At 31.9% G+C, this 18342-nt stretch overlaps 1 protein-coding gene across 1 annotated transcript; it reads right to left on the reverse strand.

The window, feature by feature from the left end:
* Positions 1 to 940: 940 nt before the first annotated feature.
* LOC116028090 (transcription factor PIF3-like) lies at positions 941 to 6155 on the reverse strand. Its single transcript, XM_031269890.1, has 9 exons — positions 5919 to 6155; positions 5300 to 5517; positions 3971 to 5120; positions 3778 to 3882; positions 3568 to 3633; positions 3221 to 3286; positions 2369 to 2875; positions 2073 to 2220; positions 941 to 1240 (listed from the first exon to the last, which is right to left on the reverse strand). The coding sequence occupies exons 2-8, from the start codon at positions 5383 to 5385 to the stop codon at positions 2209 to 2211; spliced, it is 1992 nt and encodes a 663-aa protein (XP_031125750.1). The 5' UTR covers positions 5386 to 5517; positions 5919 to 6155; the 3' UTR covers positions 941 to 1240; positions 2073 to 2208.
* Between the last annotated feature and the right edge of the window lie 12187 nt (positions 6156 to 18342).

The following is an 18342-nucleotide window of genomic DNA, read 5'->3' on the forward strand; positions in this document are numbered from 1 at the left end:
ACAACACCAACATCAAAAACACAAAGAACAAACACTTAATACAATTTAAATTACCAAAATAATTCTTATTTCGATTAATAACTAAGATTATTGGTTGTTATTAAATTTTAGATTTTAGAGATATGTGAAGAATATTCAAGAATGAGACCCATCCAATTCCACATCAAATCATATTTGCATATGAATTAATAGCATTAAATGCAGAGGAAAAGATAGATAGGCCTATAGAATATAAAGCCAATTAAAATCTTTCATGTTTCACAAACACCACATTTACTTGTATGAATTATAATAGACATGACAAAGAATATTTTTCTGCTGATTGTCTTCATCAATGTGAGAATTTCCAGTCTCCAGTCTCTGAAAGACAGGCAGGTAAAACACACACAAACGAAGCAAAGATAAACATACACTATAGAGTATAGACACCATATTCTGCTGAAAATGTATAAACTTTTGCACTGCCCTTATTCATTAGTGATGGATGTATTGAAGGTGGGCTTAGAACAAACCGACCAAGTGGAGCGGAACAAGAGGAGTCTAAGTCCTCGGGGGAAGCCCCGCGCTTGACCTGGGCCTCAACTGCTGGCACCAAGCCCACCCAGGCCAAGCCGCGCGCTCGACCTGGGCCTCAGCCTCAAGGCCGGGCGTGGTCAAAGCAGTTATAACCAACCCGTCCTTCGCGGGGTGGTTAGAGATCAATTAGTATAAATACCAATGTAATTGTCTAATCAAGACATCATTTATTCTCTTGTAATAGGATTACACAAACATTAGTACAATCTTTGTCTCTATGGTATACATTTCTTGTCTTTTATCACTTCTCATTTACCATATTCATTCATTCCTTTAATTAATTGAGTTATTTGATACGGGTCACCGGGTCAATTTAATCCATCAATTTGAAATTCGGCTATACATCTGATGGACATGAAAACACTAGGAGGGAAACTGGGAAGAGATCAGACTGAAGGAGGAAGGAAAAAGGATCCACCCCAACTGCCTAAGTTATATATGATCAATGTACATAAATAATACTCCGTAATAATTAAAAAAAAAAAAAACAAATACAATCCTCTTTTAAGATACCAAATTATATGCAGTCCTGACCTAAAAGTAGATACAAAGCTTCATTCTAGCGGCGTTGAAACTCCTTTGAGTGGAGACAGCAGGGACTAATAGTGCCAAAATCAGTCCCTTTCACTAATCACATCATATAGTGGCCACTGCTAATCAGAAGCTGCATAAAAAAAAATTGGTTCTTTCAGTTCAGCTGCTCTTATTAAATCCCTAGATAAGCATAGACATGCATGCATAAATTACAAAAGACAGCCCCTCTGGGGTGATGAAACATTCAAACACAAACTAAGCTTGTTCGGTTCAAAATGGCATAGTGAAAGGATTACTCATCTGTCATTATAAATGTTTATCTCAAAGATTTAGATAATTTGATGTCCCGCATCCATGTCCACCTCTAGTTTATCCCCACTGTTTGGGATTCAGCGTGGGACTAACGGCAAATTATACCATGGACCAGGGTCTTGTACATTATGTGGGACCAGGGACTAACGGCAAATTATAACCTTCAGATTCTGTATCTGTAATTAACACGTTCTGTACCTACAGTTTCTGTACCTGTAGCTATCATATATATGTCCGCAATTATCAAGTTATTTGTTTACATGTACAGAAACGGTTAACTGTAGGTACAGAATGTGTTAACTGAAGATACAGGATTTTTGTATCAGGGTTCACAATGCAATATGAACCCTGGTCCATGGTATAACAATTGGGGACTAACACCCCTATTAAGAGTCCCACATTGTAAAAATAGAGAATATATAGGTTTATAAGGCCATAGATTATACTAGCTAATTGATTGAATTCAGTCTTTTAGTGTGGTTTCACTGGTTTGACCAATGTGCATTATAGCCCCAGTTGAGTGACCTTGACCCAATTATAACACCCCTATGCCAGGAACTAAACAATCTCACAAATCAACAATGCTAACTTCATTTTCGTGTCATTTCCCACTAAGATAGAGGAAGCCATTTGTAAAAGAAAAAACTCACCAGCTTCACTGCCAGTTGAGCTCGTGAACTTAACGACTGGGCTGTCACAATCATGAAGTAGTTGATCACCATTTTGCACCCAAGCAGGCTGAGTTATAAGAGGACATACCATATGTATCAAGCTCCGAAATAACCGCTACACTTTCCTCTACAATGAGAAGTAATAGAGGCATATTTTAGAAATTATGAGGTAAAAAGATTATAATAATAAATTGATGACTAGTAGTAATGCAACAGATATGAAATCACACCTTGGTAGCCTATAAAAGGTCAATAAGTGATGAATAGGCACACACCTGAGATGATGTTTGATTTATTGATCGATTGGGATCGGTATTGTTCATCAGTTGTGAGCTCTTGGTCTTTACGAGATCCTCAGGTTTCAGTGTAGCAGATGGGACTTCTACTTGAATTCCCGCCCTTGAGGCACCCATACCCACAGCTGAACTACGGGCAGGTTGCCCTGATTTAGAAATGGTAGGTGGTTTTGGGATTGATATGGGAATACCTAGACCGGGATGTCCAAAAACTGGAAAATTAGATGCAGCTATTCCTGGAAAGGTACTAGGCCCGGAAAAAGGGGGGGAAGACAGTTGTACTCGTTGCATAGGGGATATTGGAAATAAAGGACATCCAGGGGATCTACCGTTCATTTCTTGTATACCCATACCAAAACCCATTCCCATTCCCACTCCCATTCCCATCCCAAGACCCATAAGAGGAAAATGTGGCATGTGAGTGGCATGCATACCCGCTGGATATATAATTGGAGGTACACAAAAACCTGCTCCCATTGACAGAATCTGCATTAAGTTGGATTCACTGTCAATGGACCTATGTTTATATGTATTCTTACACAATATGAAAAGAAATTTGAAATGCCAGGCTGAATGCAAAGGTCAACAAACTGTGAAGCTAATAAAGATTAGCAGATGAAGGCAGATTTATATGTTGATTGTTAAGAGCCCACATTAAAAATATAAGAAAGAACATATGGATTTATAAAGTCATGTGTTAGACTAACTAATTCATTAGATTCGATCTTGGTTTGGCCTATGTGCATTATAGCCCAATCTTATATTATAACATGATACCAGAGCTAATTCAGTTCACTTTGTCCACAAATCAACAGAGAAACTTCACTTTACCTGCACTTGAAATTGAAGTGTCTTCAAATACTCAATAGCTTCATCAAGCATTGAAGCTTTATCCGTCTGGAAACAAGATGCAAATAATAAACATGTTACTTCAAAGAGGACGACTCCAATATGATTGATTTGGGTAAGCTACTTTTATCAGCATGACCAATAGTGAAGGAAATAGTTTCTATTTTTATGAATGAGTTAATTCCAGCGTGAGATCCCCCCAATAATGCCCAATAGTGTCCTACCTTAAAGCTTGGAGCAATCTACTATTTTTAGTAAATATTTGTAGACTGAAGGCACACACTGAAAAGGTCGGTGAGCCAATATTGATAATGAGACAGTTTTATTACCTTATTGCAGTTAGGTATGAGTTCCTGTAATGCGCGCATCTTTTCATTGATCCTGTCCCTCCGCCGCTGTTTGCAATTTTTGTTAATAAGTATCCATTTATATGGTTTAGGGTGAAAATATAAGTAAAAAAAAGCAGTTGTATAAACAAGAATCTAGCATGAGGTATGATAGCATTTGGAAATTATCATTTCTCAGATGGTTTTCCTTACTCTTTCAGATAGGTTGTGCACTTCTGCCGCTCGGCTTCTTTTTGACCCAGTACCTCCTCGAACAGGAGCTGCTTTTCTCGCATCGAGAGATTCTTCTTCAATATCCTGAACACAAAATTGTATTGTGGTGACATCGTAAAAATAGACTATGTAATGACATTAAGGGAAAGAGATATTCAACACCATAACATACTTCACTTTGGCATCCAGACTCATGATCACAATATTTTCTTTTTAAACTATTGGACTGATCGTTTGAAGTTCTCTCTGGACTACTGCCGGAGCATACAGAAGAACAAACGGCCCCAGGTTCAACAGCTTTGTCACCACCTAAGACTCCTTTGTTCACAACTGGATCAATGGGTTGACCATACCAGTTATTGTTATTCTTCTTCATATCCTCACTCAAAGATGTATTGGGCTCTTCAAGGGGAAACGACGCATCATGAGTCTTAGCAGTAGCTGGTCTGTGGTCAATCTTAAAACATTGTAAATCAGGCTGATTGTGACGGCCAATTTCCCTTTTTGAGGTGCTACATGTTTCAGCAGGTGCAGGATTTACAGGATTACGGCAATTTGCACTTAGCTCTTTCTCTTTATTTTCCTTCGATTCTATTGCAGGTGAACCTGCAATGTTCCCAGTATTAGCTCTGGTATGTGCAACTGGTCTCCAGAAATGAGAGAAATTTAATAAACCGGGGGGGCCTCTTCCCGGAATGCTTGTTTCTTGCTTTTGCATCTTCGTATCCACTGAAGCTTGGCCAGGAACTGAATCTCGCAAAATAGAATCTAGGCTGTTGCTGGCATTACTAATTCCGATATCTGAAGCACCTGATCCCAGGGATGGAACTGATGGGTGGTGAGCTTTATAAGACCACGAAGGGAACATCCCAAATCTAGAAGACTCGAGTTTTGAAGCAGTTCTCTGTGAAGAATTATTCACTGCCATCGGATTAGAACCACCTGTCTTATCCATCGAAGCGAAATTATTTTGTGCAGGAAGTTCGTTTGCAGTCAGACCAGATGCTTCAGGTACTACTCCAGAACTATATTCATACTGCAGACTATTATTATTTAGTGAGTAATTTAACCAAGGCACAATCTCATCATCCTGGCTCAAATCCACTTCATTGGTGGGTACAGATAACGGCATTTCATCCATTAAAAACGCCTTTCCTCCGATCCTCGGGGTGGAGGGATTTTCTTTAGGCTTGTCTCGAATCACGGGCATTTGTGAGGAGGATAGATTGTTAGAAGTAGGACTCCTCTTAGCTCTGCTTGACTGACCTTGCATAACAATCTGGCCATTTTCCCATACAAGCTCAACCACTTCATTTTCAAAACTGCACATAAAACCCAAGCACAAGTCTCAAAACATAGCAACATTAAAAACAAAAACAAAAACAAAAACGAAAACGAAAACGAAAACGAAAAACTAGGTAATGTGCAAGACAACTAGTTATTGATCCAATTCCCATTACCAGCAACAAGATGGATAGATAATAGATCAGTTTTTACTCACAAAGAAGATAAATCGGGCGAAGATGAAGCTGTTTTTGGCTCCCCAAACTCAAGCTTATGCAACTTCAAAAACTCAGAGAGAGGCATGGTGAAAAAAGGTGAATAATCACTGCAGAAAACTTCAATTCCCTTCACAGTTCACAGTAGGTACAAGTTTGAGCAATCACCCATTATTTGCTGTCTTCCTCAATTCTATCTTTTCTTTCTTTTCAATAATACCTGCACAGTTCCAAAACCCCATGTCAAGCAAGCACAAACTCCATAACCCAAATTAAAATACTACAACCTCCATATACTGGTGTCCTCCTAATCAGTAAAAATTATATAAAATCCACAACAGTGATATGATGAAACATTTAATTAAACCTAGTCAAGACCTATATATGTTCTTAAAATACTCATAAGAGCCTATCAATTTCAGCTTCTCTTGTGCTTAAAAAACACATAAATCAATTTGCATCACTACTATTCAATTTGAATTTTAGAAGATAAACCCCCATAGCACCCACACAAGATTTTCTAAATTAATCACCAATTTACAATATTTTTATCAACTAATTAACAGAAACCATTAATCAAAAAGAAAACAAATATAATAAGTAAACAAAACGCAAACCCACCTCTTAAACATCATCAAAAAGCAACTCAAGCTCCAATACCACCTCCAGCCAGCAGATGCAATCTTTTCAAGATTTCCACTGCACTGTATCAGTAATAATTTTTTATTTTATTTTATTATTATACTAATTATTAATTGAAATTCACCAACAACTGGCATTCCACATGTTTTTATAGCTTTCCTAAAAAAGAGGAGTGCAAGTTTTAGAGCTCCAAGAAGAATAGAAAAAAAAAAAAAAAAGATGTATTCTTCTTGTAGAGGGAAAGAGAGAGTATTATTTCTATAATGAGAAGGGAAGGAACCAAAAACACTATTATCATTTTTAACTTTTTTTTTCCTGGGAATTTATCTTTAGGCATTAAGCCATTAACCATAGTCACGAGAAGTAGAATTAGTAAAAGTCCTTCACCATGGTTTATTTTGTCAAATTCCAACTTTGATTTTCGGACTTGAGGATGATAGATCATGTTCGAAACCAACGGGACAGGTGGGAGTGGGCCTACTCTTTAATGCATATCGTTAACTGCAAATTATTGTATGGACCACGGTCTGAAACGGCGTTATTTTAATGTTAAAAAAAGTTCTTTGTTCTGTGCTTGTGTTAAAATAATTAATATTTTGGGGTAAGATAATGACCTTTTTTGGTAAATGACGGTTAGTTGATTGGGTTAGAAGGTATGATTAGTTGACAACATTAGCTGATTGTATAAAAGTGTTTGGTAAATTAGCTGTTAGCTGATAGCTGTTTGGTAATATTTCTTTTCTCAAAAAGCTAATTGAAAAGGTTGTTTTGAGTAACCTTTTTTATTTTTAGTATTTTGGAGTTACAAAAAGCTCAGAGCATCCTTATCAATGGAGTTTTTTCGCGGTTTTTTAAGAATTTTGTTAAGTGTGATTAGGAAAGAGAAAATAAGTAGAGAAAAAAATAAAACAAATTAAATTAAAAAATTAAAAACTGAAGGGTCAGGCGCGCCCCCGCTGGGCGGCTGTTGTGCGTGTTTTAGCGCACAGCAGCAAAGTTTTAATTAAAAAAAAAAAAAAAGTGAATGTCTTTTAGTGTAGCATTAACCTTCATTTGCATAAGACACCCACTCCCTCTCTCTCCTCTCCCTCTCTTCCAGCATGGCTACTTTACTGACATTGGTTATGTTTGGCAAACCTAGCTAAAAAGGTAGCTGAAAGCTGAAAACTGAAAAGCTATAAGCTCGAAGCTGAAATATGAAGAGCTGTTAAGCTAGCTGTTATGCTTAAAAGTATTTGGTAAAATTAACTTTTTGATAAGCTGATAAATGTAAAACGACTATAAAGGACATCTTCATACAATTTAAATAGTTTTAGATTTAAATAGGTTTGTTTATATATTAAAATATAAAATAGTGAAATCAATATATTTTAATAAAATATAAAGTAAGAACATATATTTGAAAACATATAAAGTAAAACAAAATATTTATAATTCATAAGATTAGTTCATAGTTTCATACAAAAATCAATGTTCAAACACAAATGTCAAATTAAATTACAACCAAGCATATTGAAGAGGAGAAGTCAAAAAGGTTTAGCTAAAAAGGTTTTAATTGGGAAGGGTAAATGATGTCATTTCTTTAAAATAAAAAGGTTAAAGATGAAAAAAAAAAAGAAAAAAAAAAAAGAAGAAGTTAGGAAGCTACTAGCTTATTTTGAAACGCTATCTTAAGTAACGTTCAAAAATAAGCTTTTATTTTAAGCTACTAGCTTATTTTAGGAACATTACCAAACAGAACATATAGCTTATTAGTAGCTTAAAATAAGCTATAAGTTTCTAAATAAGCTCTGCCAAACAAAGGCATTATCTCCTTTAATATGCATTGGTGTAGATGACCTTATTAACCAAACACTTAAATTGATTTTTTAACCAAAATTGATTGATAGGCTAATTATTTACCAAACAGAGCCAATATATTTTATGAGTTAAAATAATGTATGTTATGTGTTAGAATAATGTATGCTATGTGTTAGAATAATTTATTTTATGAATTAGAATAATGTATAATGTATTTTATATATTAGAATAATTAAATTTCTGAGGTAATATAAGATAATATTGTATTTTATGAGTTAGAATAATGTACTTTATATGTGTTAAAATAATGAAATTTTTGGGTAAGATAATGTATTTTATGAGTTAGAATAATGTATTTTGTGAGTTAGAATAATGTATAATGTACTTTATGTATTAGAATAATTAAATTTCTGGGGTAAGATAACGTATTTTATGAGTCAGAATAATGTATTTTATGAGTTAGATAATGTATTTTATGTGTTATAATAATGCATTTTATGATTTAAAATAATATACTTTATGTATTTTTTGGACTATTATTCACAAAAATGTGTGAACCTCGCTCCACGCAATAATAATTTATGGTTAACCCTATAGGCCATATCTAAGTAATCTAAGGGTGCGTTTGGTTCGAACATGGGAATCGGAATCGGAATGGGTATCAAATACTTGGTAATGGTAATGGGTTTTGGTGAAAGTATTTAACATGTTTGGTAATTGGGTGGAATGAGAATGATTATTAATAGTTGAGGAAGAAAGGAGGAAGGGGGATGAAACCCTTATTTAATAAGGGTATGGGTTTTGTCATTAATGGGGTATTCCAAACCCATAGTAGCATTCACAAAACCTATCAACCAAACACAAACAATCACTTTCATACCCATTCTTTGTGCCTAAACCCACCAACCAAACACACCCTAACAATCACCGCTTTGACATTAATTCTAGTTTCACTCACATAACTATTATATTTCTTTTGGTCTTTAACTTCAAAATTAATCAAATTTAATTTTCAATTATTAAAAAAATGCATTGCGTCAAAGACCTTGTGGTCTAGTGACACCTGGTTGTACCCATATGGGAGGGGATGAGTTCGAGTCTCATGGAGGCAATATTGACTTTTGTGCTTCATTTAGTTGAGAAAGTAGTTATGAACAGATACTATACTGTAGATACTACACTCTAACAGAGTCAATAATACTCAAAAAAAAAATAATGCACCGCATGTCTGTTTATAAATTTGAAAAGAAAAATTAAAAATATTTTTTTTTCAAAGAATACTTCTATTTTTTAGTATTTAGTTGAAAGTTAGAAAATTATACTTTTCTCTTTAGTTAAATGTATGTTGAAAGGATGATATTTTTAGCTCCCCTTTTTATTTAAAATGCACATGTCTTAATTCTCAACATTCCCTTACTCTTTGAGAAGTTTTGTCCTCAAATCAAATACTTGCTTCTGCCAAATAGAAATGAGTAACTATATCCACCATAAGAATTGAATCTCCTCAATGAGGATAAAGAAAGTTAATATATATGGTATATGAATTGAACTTTATTTGCTATAGGAGATTGAATTCCTTATTTGGGTTGAACCATAACGTCAACATCTGTATTGGGTCTTAATACATAACAAGCTTGTAGGTTAATTAATAACTTCAAATTGCCAACTTAGAATAGGCTTTTAATTTCTAGATGGATTTAATCGTGCTCGCTTTATCTTTTAAATCTATAATGATTACCCAGACATAATCTTAATTCTAACTAAGAATAATACATACTCTTATAGCAATATACGCATAATAATAATAATAATAATAATAATAATAATAAGGCTTATAATGATAAATGTATCATATATTGATGTTAACATGCATGTGACTTAACATTTATGTTATTTTAATGTTTCATTCATAGCTACCCTATTTATCAAGTCCAAAGGAACATCATTTTCATTATTGAAATTAAAGCTTGAATTATCATTTCACATGTTATATCATATAGTGCCCAATACAAATACAAATTAAAGCCTAGCTAGGGTACCCAGGTGCATGATAAATCTAATGTCATGAAATTCCGCAAATTTTACTGGTCGGCATCAAAACGACGTCGTTTTGATTAATGACAACAAACGGCTTAAACGGCCTCCGTTCCGCGCAACTACAGTTCCCTTTCAACATAACTGCAGTATCAGTTCAACACAATTGCAGTTCTTTTTCGATATAACTGCAGTTTCATTCGACATTATACACTCAAATATGTGAAATTGTTATTCAGTTTCCTTTCAACACAACTACAGTTTCTTTTATAATACACTGTAGTTTCCTTACAATATCATTTCGATATAATTATAATTTCATTTAACAATATACACTCAAAAATGTGAAACTGTTATTCAGTATTAGTTCAACACAACTGCAGTTCCCTTTGAACACAACTGCAGTTCCTTTTCGATATAACTGCAGTTTTATTCGATAATATAAAAACAAATGTGAGGCAGTATCATTTGAGATGAACTGTAGTATCAGTTACGGAGCTCCGTTACGACTAATGGTCGCCGTTTCTCCACTTATTGAAACGACGTCGTTTTGTGATCATGGTCCACAGTATAACGACCGACGAAATTCCTACTCATAATCAAATTGATAATTTTGGTAAGTAATAATACATAGAAATGAGACGGATATTTAGTTCATAAATAAAGTATTTAGATTTCAAAATTGTAGTAATAGAAAAAGGGCAATGTACTCTATTACAAAATTTTTATACTAAATTTATCTCTCTCTTCCCAAACTTCATCCATGTGACAAATTGAGCTGTCGAAACAAACAATTTTTATACTATATCTATTACCATGTGATGTGAAATTTTTTTTTATTAATTTGTGATAAAGTCAATTAATTTTTTTTTTTGAAAGGTAAAGTCAATTAATTTATAAGTAGATGAAAATCATATTAATATATATGATATTATTTGGACAAATATTTATTACAAAATCACTACTACTAGGTACTTGAGAGTTGAGAGGGTGAAACTTACTAAAACTATATGCATTGTCTTTAATATGATCCGTCAGGGTGAAACTTACTAAAACTATATGCATTGTCTTTAATATGATCCGTCATAGTTTATAGAGTAAAAGGTGTATATATAACTATGTATTTAGCTTTCAACTTTGTTTTCAAAAAAAAAAAAAAAGCTTTCAACTTTCAAGCATGCATTCCAAGTTAAAATATATCCCATTTGTTCCATTTTATCTGTCCTAGTCACTATTCATGAGTCAAACCAACTATTTTTTCTTTGTTTATTTTTATAGTATTTTTTACTTATTCTTAAATTTGATTTTTTTTTTTTTGTGTTTAGTAGTACCTTTAGTATAGTTTCTAAATATATAAATTTTGTATACTAATACTAAACTGAATATTATGAAAAATATAATTAAAAATAACTTTAATCAAGTCTCGTTAACCGAACTAGACACATAAAATGAGATAGAGAGAGTAATAATAGTTCCATTTGGGAGTCGTGGTCTACTTTAGAATCATATTAGGAGCTAAAATAGACCCAAAAAAAGCTAAAAAGAAAATTAGATTTTGGACATAGTGGTGAGTTGAACTCATCTAGGCCCCATTACCATTCCAAACAGTGCTGGTTCCACTCAGTAAGTACCAGTTGTATTAGGCTGGTAGTAAAATATGGCTGAAAAATTACATTTTCTTTGTTTTCCAGTCATATAGACTTAGTCTCTGAATTATATATGTGACCGTTTTCAATTCCTAAATTATGACCGAAGTGGAGAATTTAGTTCCTCGATAACTATTTCTACCACTAATATGTTACCTAATAAAGTGACGAATTTGGTCATTCAAGGGCTAAACTCGACACTTTGTACATAATTTAGGAATTCAAGATAATCACATATATAATTCAGAGACTAAATCAACATCACGGGAGGACAAAAAATTCAATTTTTCCATAATCATTCCAAAGCCAACTGAACCAATTGACACATCTCTGCAATTATGCCTTTTGCTTTTATCCTCTAAATTCTAATCTCATCTAAATAAAAATAAATTAAAGGAAAGGATTTGGCTCAAGTGAGGGCCACCGGCTGTCCACGTGGGACCTCTCAGGAGCGAGTATGTGATTTGGTGCTATCTCGGTGGACCCCAATTCGTGCTACCCATAATAATAATAATTCACATCAAATCAAGCCCAGACCAGAGCAAAGGGGACAAGGGCTGTTTGGCACTTTGGCTAATCCTTAAGTTGAAGGAGGTAAGGTGTGGAATTCACGTGCAGCTGTGCGGTCCACGTGACTTTATGTTTGTGTGTCCCATGGGCTTGGTGGTCACCATTCTGAATTCTGATCTGTTATAATCCAACTGCCCTTGTGACAATCCATGTACCACGTAGTACAACGATGAATTTCAATCACAACTTCTGTTCTACTATTCTAGTACTAGCTCTAAATTGATGTGATATGCTGAAAATGACTATATCTTTTACGGAGTAATTTAAAGAAAAAAATAGAAATTTTTAAATATTAAATTAGGAAAAATCATTGTTTTTGTAAGTCAATTGTTTTGTAATTATCATTTGATAAAATTGCACTTTTCGTCCAATCCATAAATTATGTAATAATTGTAGAATTCGTCCCTAATCATTAATCATGTTCATTTTTTGTCCCTAAGTTATTATTAGCGTGGTACTTTTTGTCCATTTACTAACAAAATGTTATGAACGAAATTTACAACTTTAGTATAGCTTAGGGATGAAAAGTAAGTACAAAAAGTTAATAAAATGATGAAAAGTGCAATGTCAATGATAGTTTAGGATGAAAAGTGATTACGACCAACACTTAGGAACAACTTCTACAATTACCATATAACTTAAGGACGAAAAATGCAATTTTCCCTTATCAATTTATTAGTCCTTAATTTTCAATTTGATCGAATACCCTCCAATTGTTTTAAATTTCGTCAATTAAATCCTCTAGCCACTATATTTTGGTAACTAACGGCTGACTGATGGAATAGTAGCTAATGGACTTAATTAACGAAATTTAAAACAATTGGAGGATCAATTTAACCAAATTTAAAATTAAAGATTAAATTGATAATTGCAAAACAATTGAAGGATCAAAACAGTAATTATATAATATTATATACAATAGTATTATTTTCATTATATACAATAGTACAATACTAGCTATATATATAATCAAAGTATATACTACGTAGTATATAGTGATTATGTAACCTTTGAATACTATTTTCAAAAAAAAAATATATAACCTTTGAATACTAATACTATATATACTATATAATACTATATAATCACTATATCCTATAGAATACTATATAGGAACGAGGATTAAGTGTAGAGAAAATTGTCATTTTGGTCCACTGACTATAGGAGTCTTGTTAATTGCAATCCACGAATTTTAAAACTGTTAATTTCATACCTTAACTATAAAATTTTTATCAATTTTATTCACTCCAGCCAAATTGCCAGTCAAATATCACCGGAAAATCCTAAACCTTAAAATAATAAGGATATTTTAGTCATTTCATACCTCTTTCTTCTTCTCCGTCGAGCTACCACTTTTCTCCATTACATCACCGAAAAACCAAGGTCTTCTCCGGACAAGTGACGCAAACCCATAGAAGTTTGGGGGCAAGCGAGGCGTAACCACTAGCTATAACGGCATTGCTCAGGGCAGAGTTACTCCCAATTCCTCTTCCATGTCCAGTTCGACATTCCCAGGTGTGCTAAAATTGAAACCTTGAATCAATCGAGCAATGGTGAGATGCGAAATCTGCAACGCATACGCCATTCCCACATAGATTCGTCACCCATACCTGAAAGGCACATACTGAAACCATTTTAGTGGATTATCTGCCTCTACCGCTTCCCTGTTCAAGAATCTCTCCAGCATGAACTTGTCGGGTTCCGACCAGAATTTTGCCACCGTCAACAAACACCCAGTTTCCTTGCTTGATCTACTGCTCGCCGATGGGAAGGAGATGAGGTCGGTTCCAGCTCGCTGGAGGTTGTCGTCCTTCTTCCAGCTTTGCTCGCCCGTGAAAAATGGAGTGGGGAGACGATGGGGGGAGGGGGGGGGTAAACTATGGTGTAGCTCCTTCGTCCAGCTTTGCTCGCCGATCTGTTGCCGCTGTTGCCTTGCTACTCCAACATCGACGTGGTGACCAGTTGGTAGTGAATTCGCCGGAGAAGAGGGAAAGAGATGTGAAATGACTAAAATACCTTCATTATTTTACCATTTACTAGTTTCCGATAAGATTTGACCGGTAATTTGGTCGGAGTGACCGAAATTGATAAAAATTGAATAGTTAAGGTACGAAATTAACAGTTTTAAAAGTCGTGAATTGCAATTAACATGACTCCTATAATCAGTTGACAAAAATGGTAATTTGCTCTTAAGTGTGTGTATGCCAAACCATTAAGGCTCTGTTTGACAGAACTTATTTAGAAGCTTATAATTTATTTTAAGCTACTAATAAGTTATAAGCTCTATTTGGTAATGTTCTTAAAATAAGCTAGTAGCTTAAAATAAGAGCTTATTTTTGAACGCTACCTAAGGTAGCGTTTCAAAATAAGCTAGTAGTTTCCTAACTTTTTTTCCATCTTTAACCTTATTATTTTAAAGAAATGACATCATTTACCCTTCCCAATTAAAACCTTTTTGACTTTTTCTCTTCAATATGTTTGGTTGTAATTTCAATTTGACATTTGTGTTTTAACATTGATTTTTGTATGAACTAATCTTATGAATTATAAACATTTTGTTTTACTTTATATGTTTTCAAATATATGTTCTTACTTTATATTTTATTAAAATATATTGATTTCACTATTTTATATTTTAATATATAAACAAACCTATTTAAATTTAAAACTATTTAAATTATATGAAGATGTCCTTTTTAGTCTTTTTACATTTATCAGCTTATCAAAAAGCTAATTTTACCAAACACTTTTAAGCATAACAACTCTTCAGATTTCAGCTTCGAGCTTATAGCTTTTCAATTTTTAGCTACTTTTCAGCTTACATTTTCAGCTAGGTTTGCCAAACATAGCCTAAAAATGAAAATAATAATAGCAGAGTGATACAACCTTTCAAATAATAATAATAATAATAATAATAATAATAATAATAATAATAATACATTACCTCATTAATTTTTGAGTTAATCTCAGTTTGCTCCTAAATTTATAGTTGTATGTCTATTTTTAGTCATTTTCTTTTCTTTTTTTTTTTTTTGCAAAACATCCCCGTTTGGTTCTAATATTATTGTGGCATGACCATTTTTTGTCATCTGTTAACAAAATCGTTTAAATTATAATAAATATAAAGGCATTTTGGTCTATTCAATTCCAAGTGTTAAGTCTTTTTCCTTTTTTGGTCTATCCAATTCCAAGTGTTAAGTCTTTTTCCTTTTTTGGTCCTAGATTTATATATGTTGTTCCACTTTAATTTAGTCCTTTTTTTATTTTCAGAACATCCATGTTGGTCCTAACATTATTGTCGATGGCCATTTTTTGTTCTCCATCAAGAAATATATTTTAGATTTTGCAATAGACTTATGCATTAATAATAGTTTTATTATCAAGAAGAAAAAAAGAAGGATTTTGAGATGTTAATAAGGTCATTTTTAATGTCATTTAAACATATTTGTTGACGAAGAACAAAAAATGGTCATGGCACAATAATGGTAGGACCAATGTGATGTTTTGAAAAAAAAAGAACTAAAAGTGAAATGACACATAAATCTAAGATCCAAAAAAAAAAAAGAGAAAAAGATTTGTGGATATTAGAATTGAATAGACTAAAATGCCGTTGTATTTATCACCATTTAAACAATTTTGTTGACAAAGGATAAAAAATAGTCATGTCACAATAATACTATGACCAAATGAGATGTTTTGAAAAAAAAGGGACTAAAAGTGAACTGACACCTATAAATCTATAATAAAAAATGGAATTAACTCTTTTTTTTTAAAGGTATGGAATTAACTCTTAATTTGTTTTAAATATTTATTTTTCTGATCTAACATTGTCCGATTTGTTTCGTCAATTCTTTTCATATTTAATTATTAAATTGCTTTCCTTTTTAACTTAGAATATAGTTAGTCAATTATAAAAACCAAATAAATATAAGAATGTTTTGTTATTTAAGGAAGCAAACATCATAAAATACATCAAAGAATGGATTTTTTTAAAAAATAAAAAATTATGACGATATAATTAAAGAAATAAGAAGGATATTCTTTGCGTATAAAATTTGTTCAAAGTACCTGTCATGTCCCTGTATTATAGTGTTTTGTTCAATTTAATCTCTAAACCTCAATTTTGATCAATTTAATTCATGTATTTTAAGATTTAGAACAATTAAGGACAATACTTAATACCGTTTATTTTTTCTGTTAAGTCTGTCCACGTGGCGTTGAGATTGTCATATCAGATTTTTGTGTTTTATGCCACATCACAAAAATCTGACATGGCAATTCCAACGCCACGTGGGCAAACTTAACGGAAAAAATAAATGATGTTAAATATTATCCTTAATTGTTCTTTAATCTTAAAGTACATGGATTAAATTGATCAAAATTGAGATACAGAGATTAAATTGAACAAAATACTAGAGTACAGGGATCTGACAGAGACTTTGGCCTATAAAATTTTGGAATATCTTACGTTATGCGGTAAACATTTTGGAAATTTGAGCTCCACAACTTTTTTCAATCTTTTTCAGCGTGACTGAACAAGTTCAAGGAATCGGAAAACAAAAAAAATCTTAAACAACGTAATCTAAATTCCAAGATTATGATAAGATTCTTTATATGTCAATTCACAACCTATTATGTTGGTCGTTTTCATACCATTTCAACAAAAATGAGCTGGGCAGCTGCTCAAATTCTTAATGCAATACGTGTCGTTTTTATGAACACCCCAGCAATGCATGGCCTAATTTAATTTGGAAATTCTTACAAGTTTCTATAAAATGATTAAATGAAATTATTATTAATATAATGTCTTCCTTCACTTGATTGAGATTGAATCTGTACCTTTAAGCACATTTACAATACGTTTAGTTTACAAAATAAACTAGTATTAACGCACGAGGTCCGTGCGTTGCACGGAATGGATTTGTTATAATATTTTAAGAATATTTGGATCGATATACAATTATATAAATTATATCATCGAATATTATATAGCGCAATTGATGAAATTAGTTGAATCGATTATGTTTTCTGATGTTTTCCTTGCTTGAATTAGAGTAAATAATTGTCCAATTACCCGTGCGATGTACGGATAAATTTTTTTATAATACATTTAGATAATAAAAATAAAGATGAAATTATAAAAAAAATTATAATATTTAATATGTACATTTATTTGATTATAAGATTAGTGCAAAAGTATTACTCAATTAATTGAATAATATATGACTTGTTTGTCTACAATTATCTTAAAAAGATCGATATGTAATATGACTTATGTAATTATATTATTACTGAAATAAATATGAGAAAAATGAGAAATAATCTATTTATAATTATTATAAAAATAAATTTAACGACTGATGTTTAGCTTAATTAACATAATAATTATTAGGCAAGTACACTAATATATGTGCAATTATACTTTTAACCTTATGTATATTCATTTTCACCATATCGCATTTAATTTTTTCTTCCTCCTCTATATTCGAATAAATTAATTTTAATTATTATAAAAAATCTAACAACCCATGTTTAATTAACTTTTTTAAAGTTTAAATAATTTAAAATTTTTAAAAGGAAAGTGTAATTAATTTTTTAAAAAGTTTTTAAATAATTTTCAATCAATTAGTAATATCCTTTTCCTTTTTCCAATTTGCCTAGTTTTCGTCTCCTTTTCCATTAGGATCTTTTTATATTTTCAATCAATTAGAAAAATCAGCTTTCTTTTCCGTTTTATCTTTACTATTGTTTGCGCCGAAAATTTCACAAAGGATGATTTTATTTTCATTAATAGTAGTATATATATATAAGTACAAATAAGTATTTGAATTATTATTATTAGTTTAAATAATAATAAATTATTTGTTATTATAAAATTACACAAAAAAAATTTCCATTATTCTCACAATTATAATGGTTTAATTATTCTCAAAATTTGGTAAATAAAATTTTGTTACCAATTAAACTTTATTAATTTTTTTATCAATTAATTAATAATATTAGTTGTGCTGGAAAGTTGAAGGAGGGATTTTATAAGTTTTATTAAATAGTGTTGATACGTGAATATAAAAACAATATTACCAATTAATAGATATTAGTTAATTTCCATTTTATATTTTCTTACCAAATAAGTTTTATTAATTATTTGACCAATAAAATATTTAATTAATTGACCTCAAAAGTTTGTGCGGAAAAATGAAATAGAAGAATTTTACTTTTATATATAGTATAGATTATATAAAGCTTACCAAATAAAGTCATTACATGTATACATCAATCAATAATAATTTTATTTGGTAAACTTTTTATATATATATATATATATATATATATATATATATATATATACCGAA

Source organism: Ipomoea triloba, chromosome 1 (assembly GCF_003576645.1).
Source record: "Ipomoea triloba cultivar NCNSP0323 chromosome 1, ASM357664v1".
Classification (NCBI taxonomy): Eukaryota; Viridiplantae; Streptophyta; class Magnoliopsida; order Solanales; family Convolvulaceae; genus Ipomoea; species Ipomoea triloba.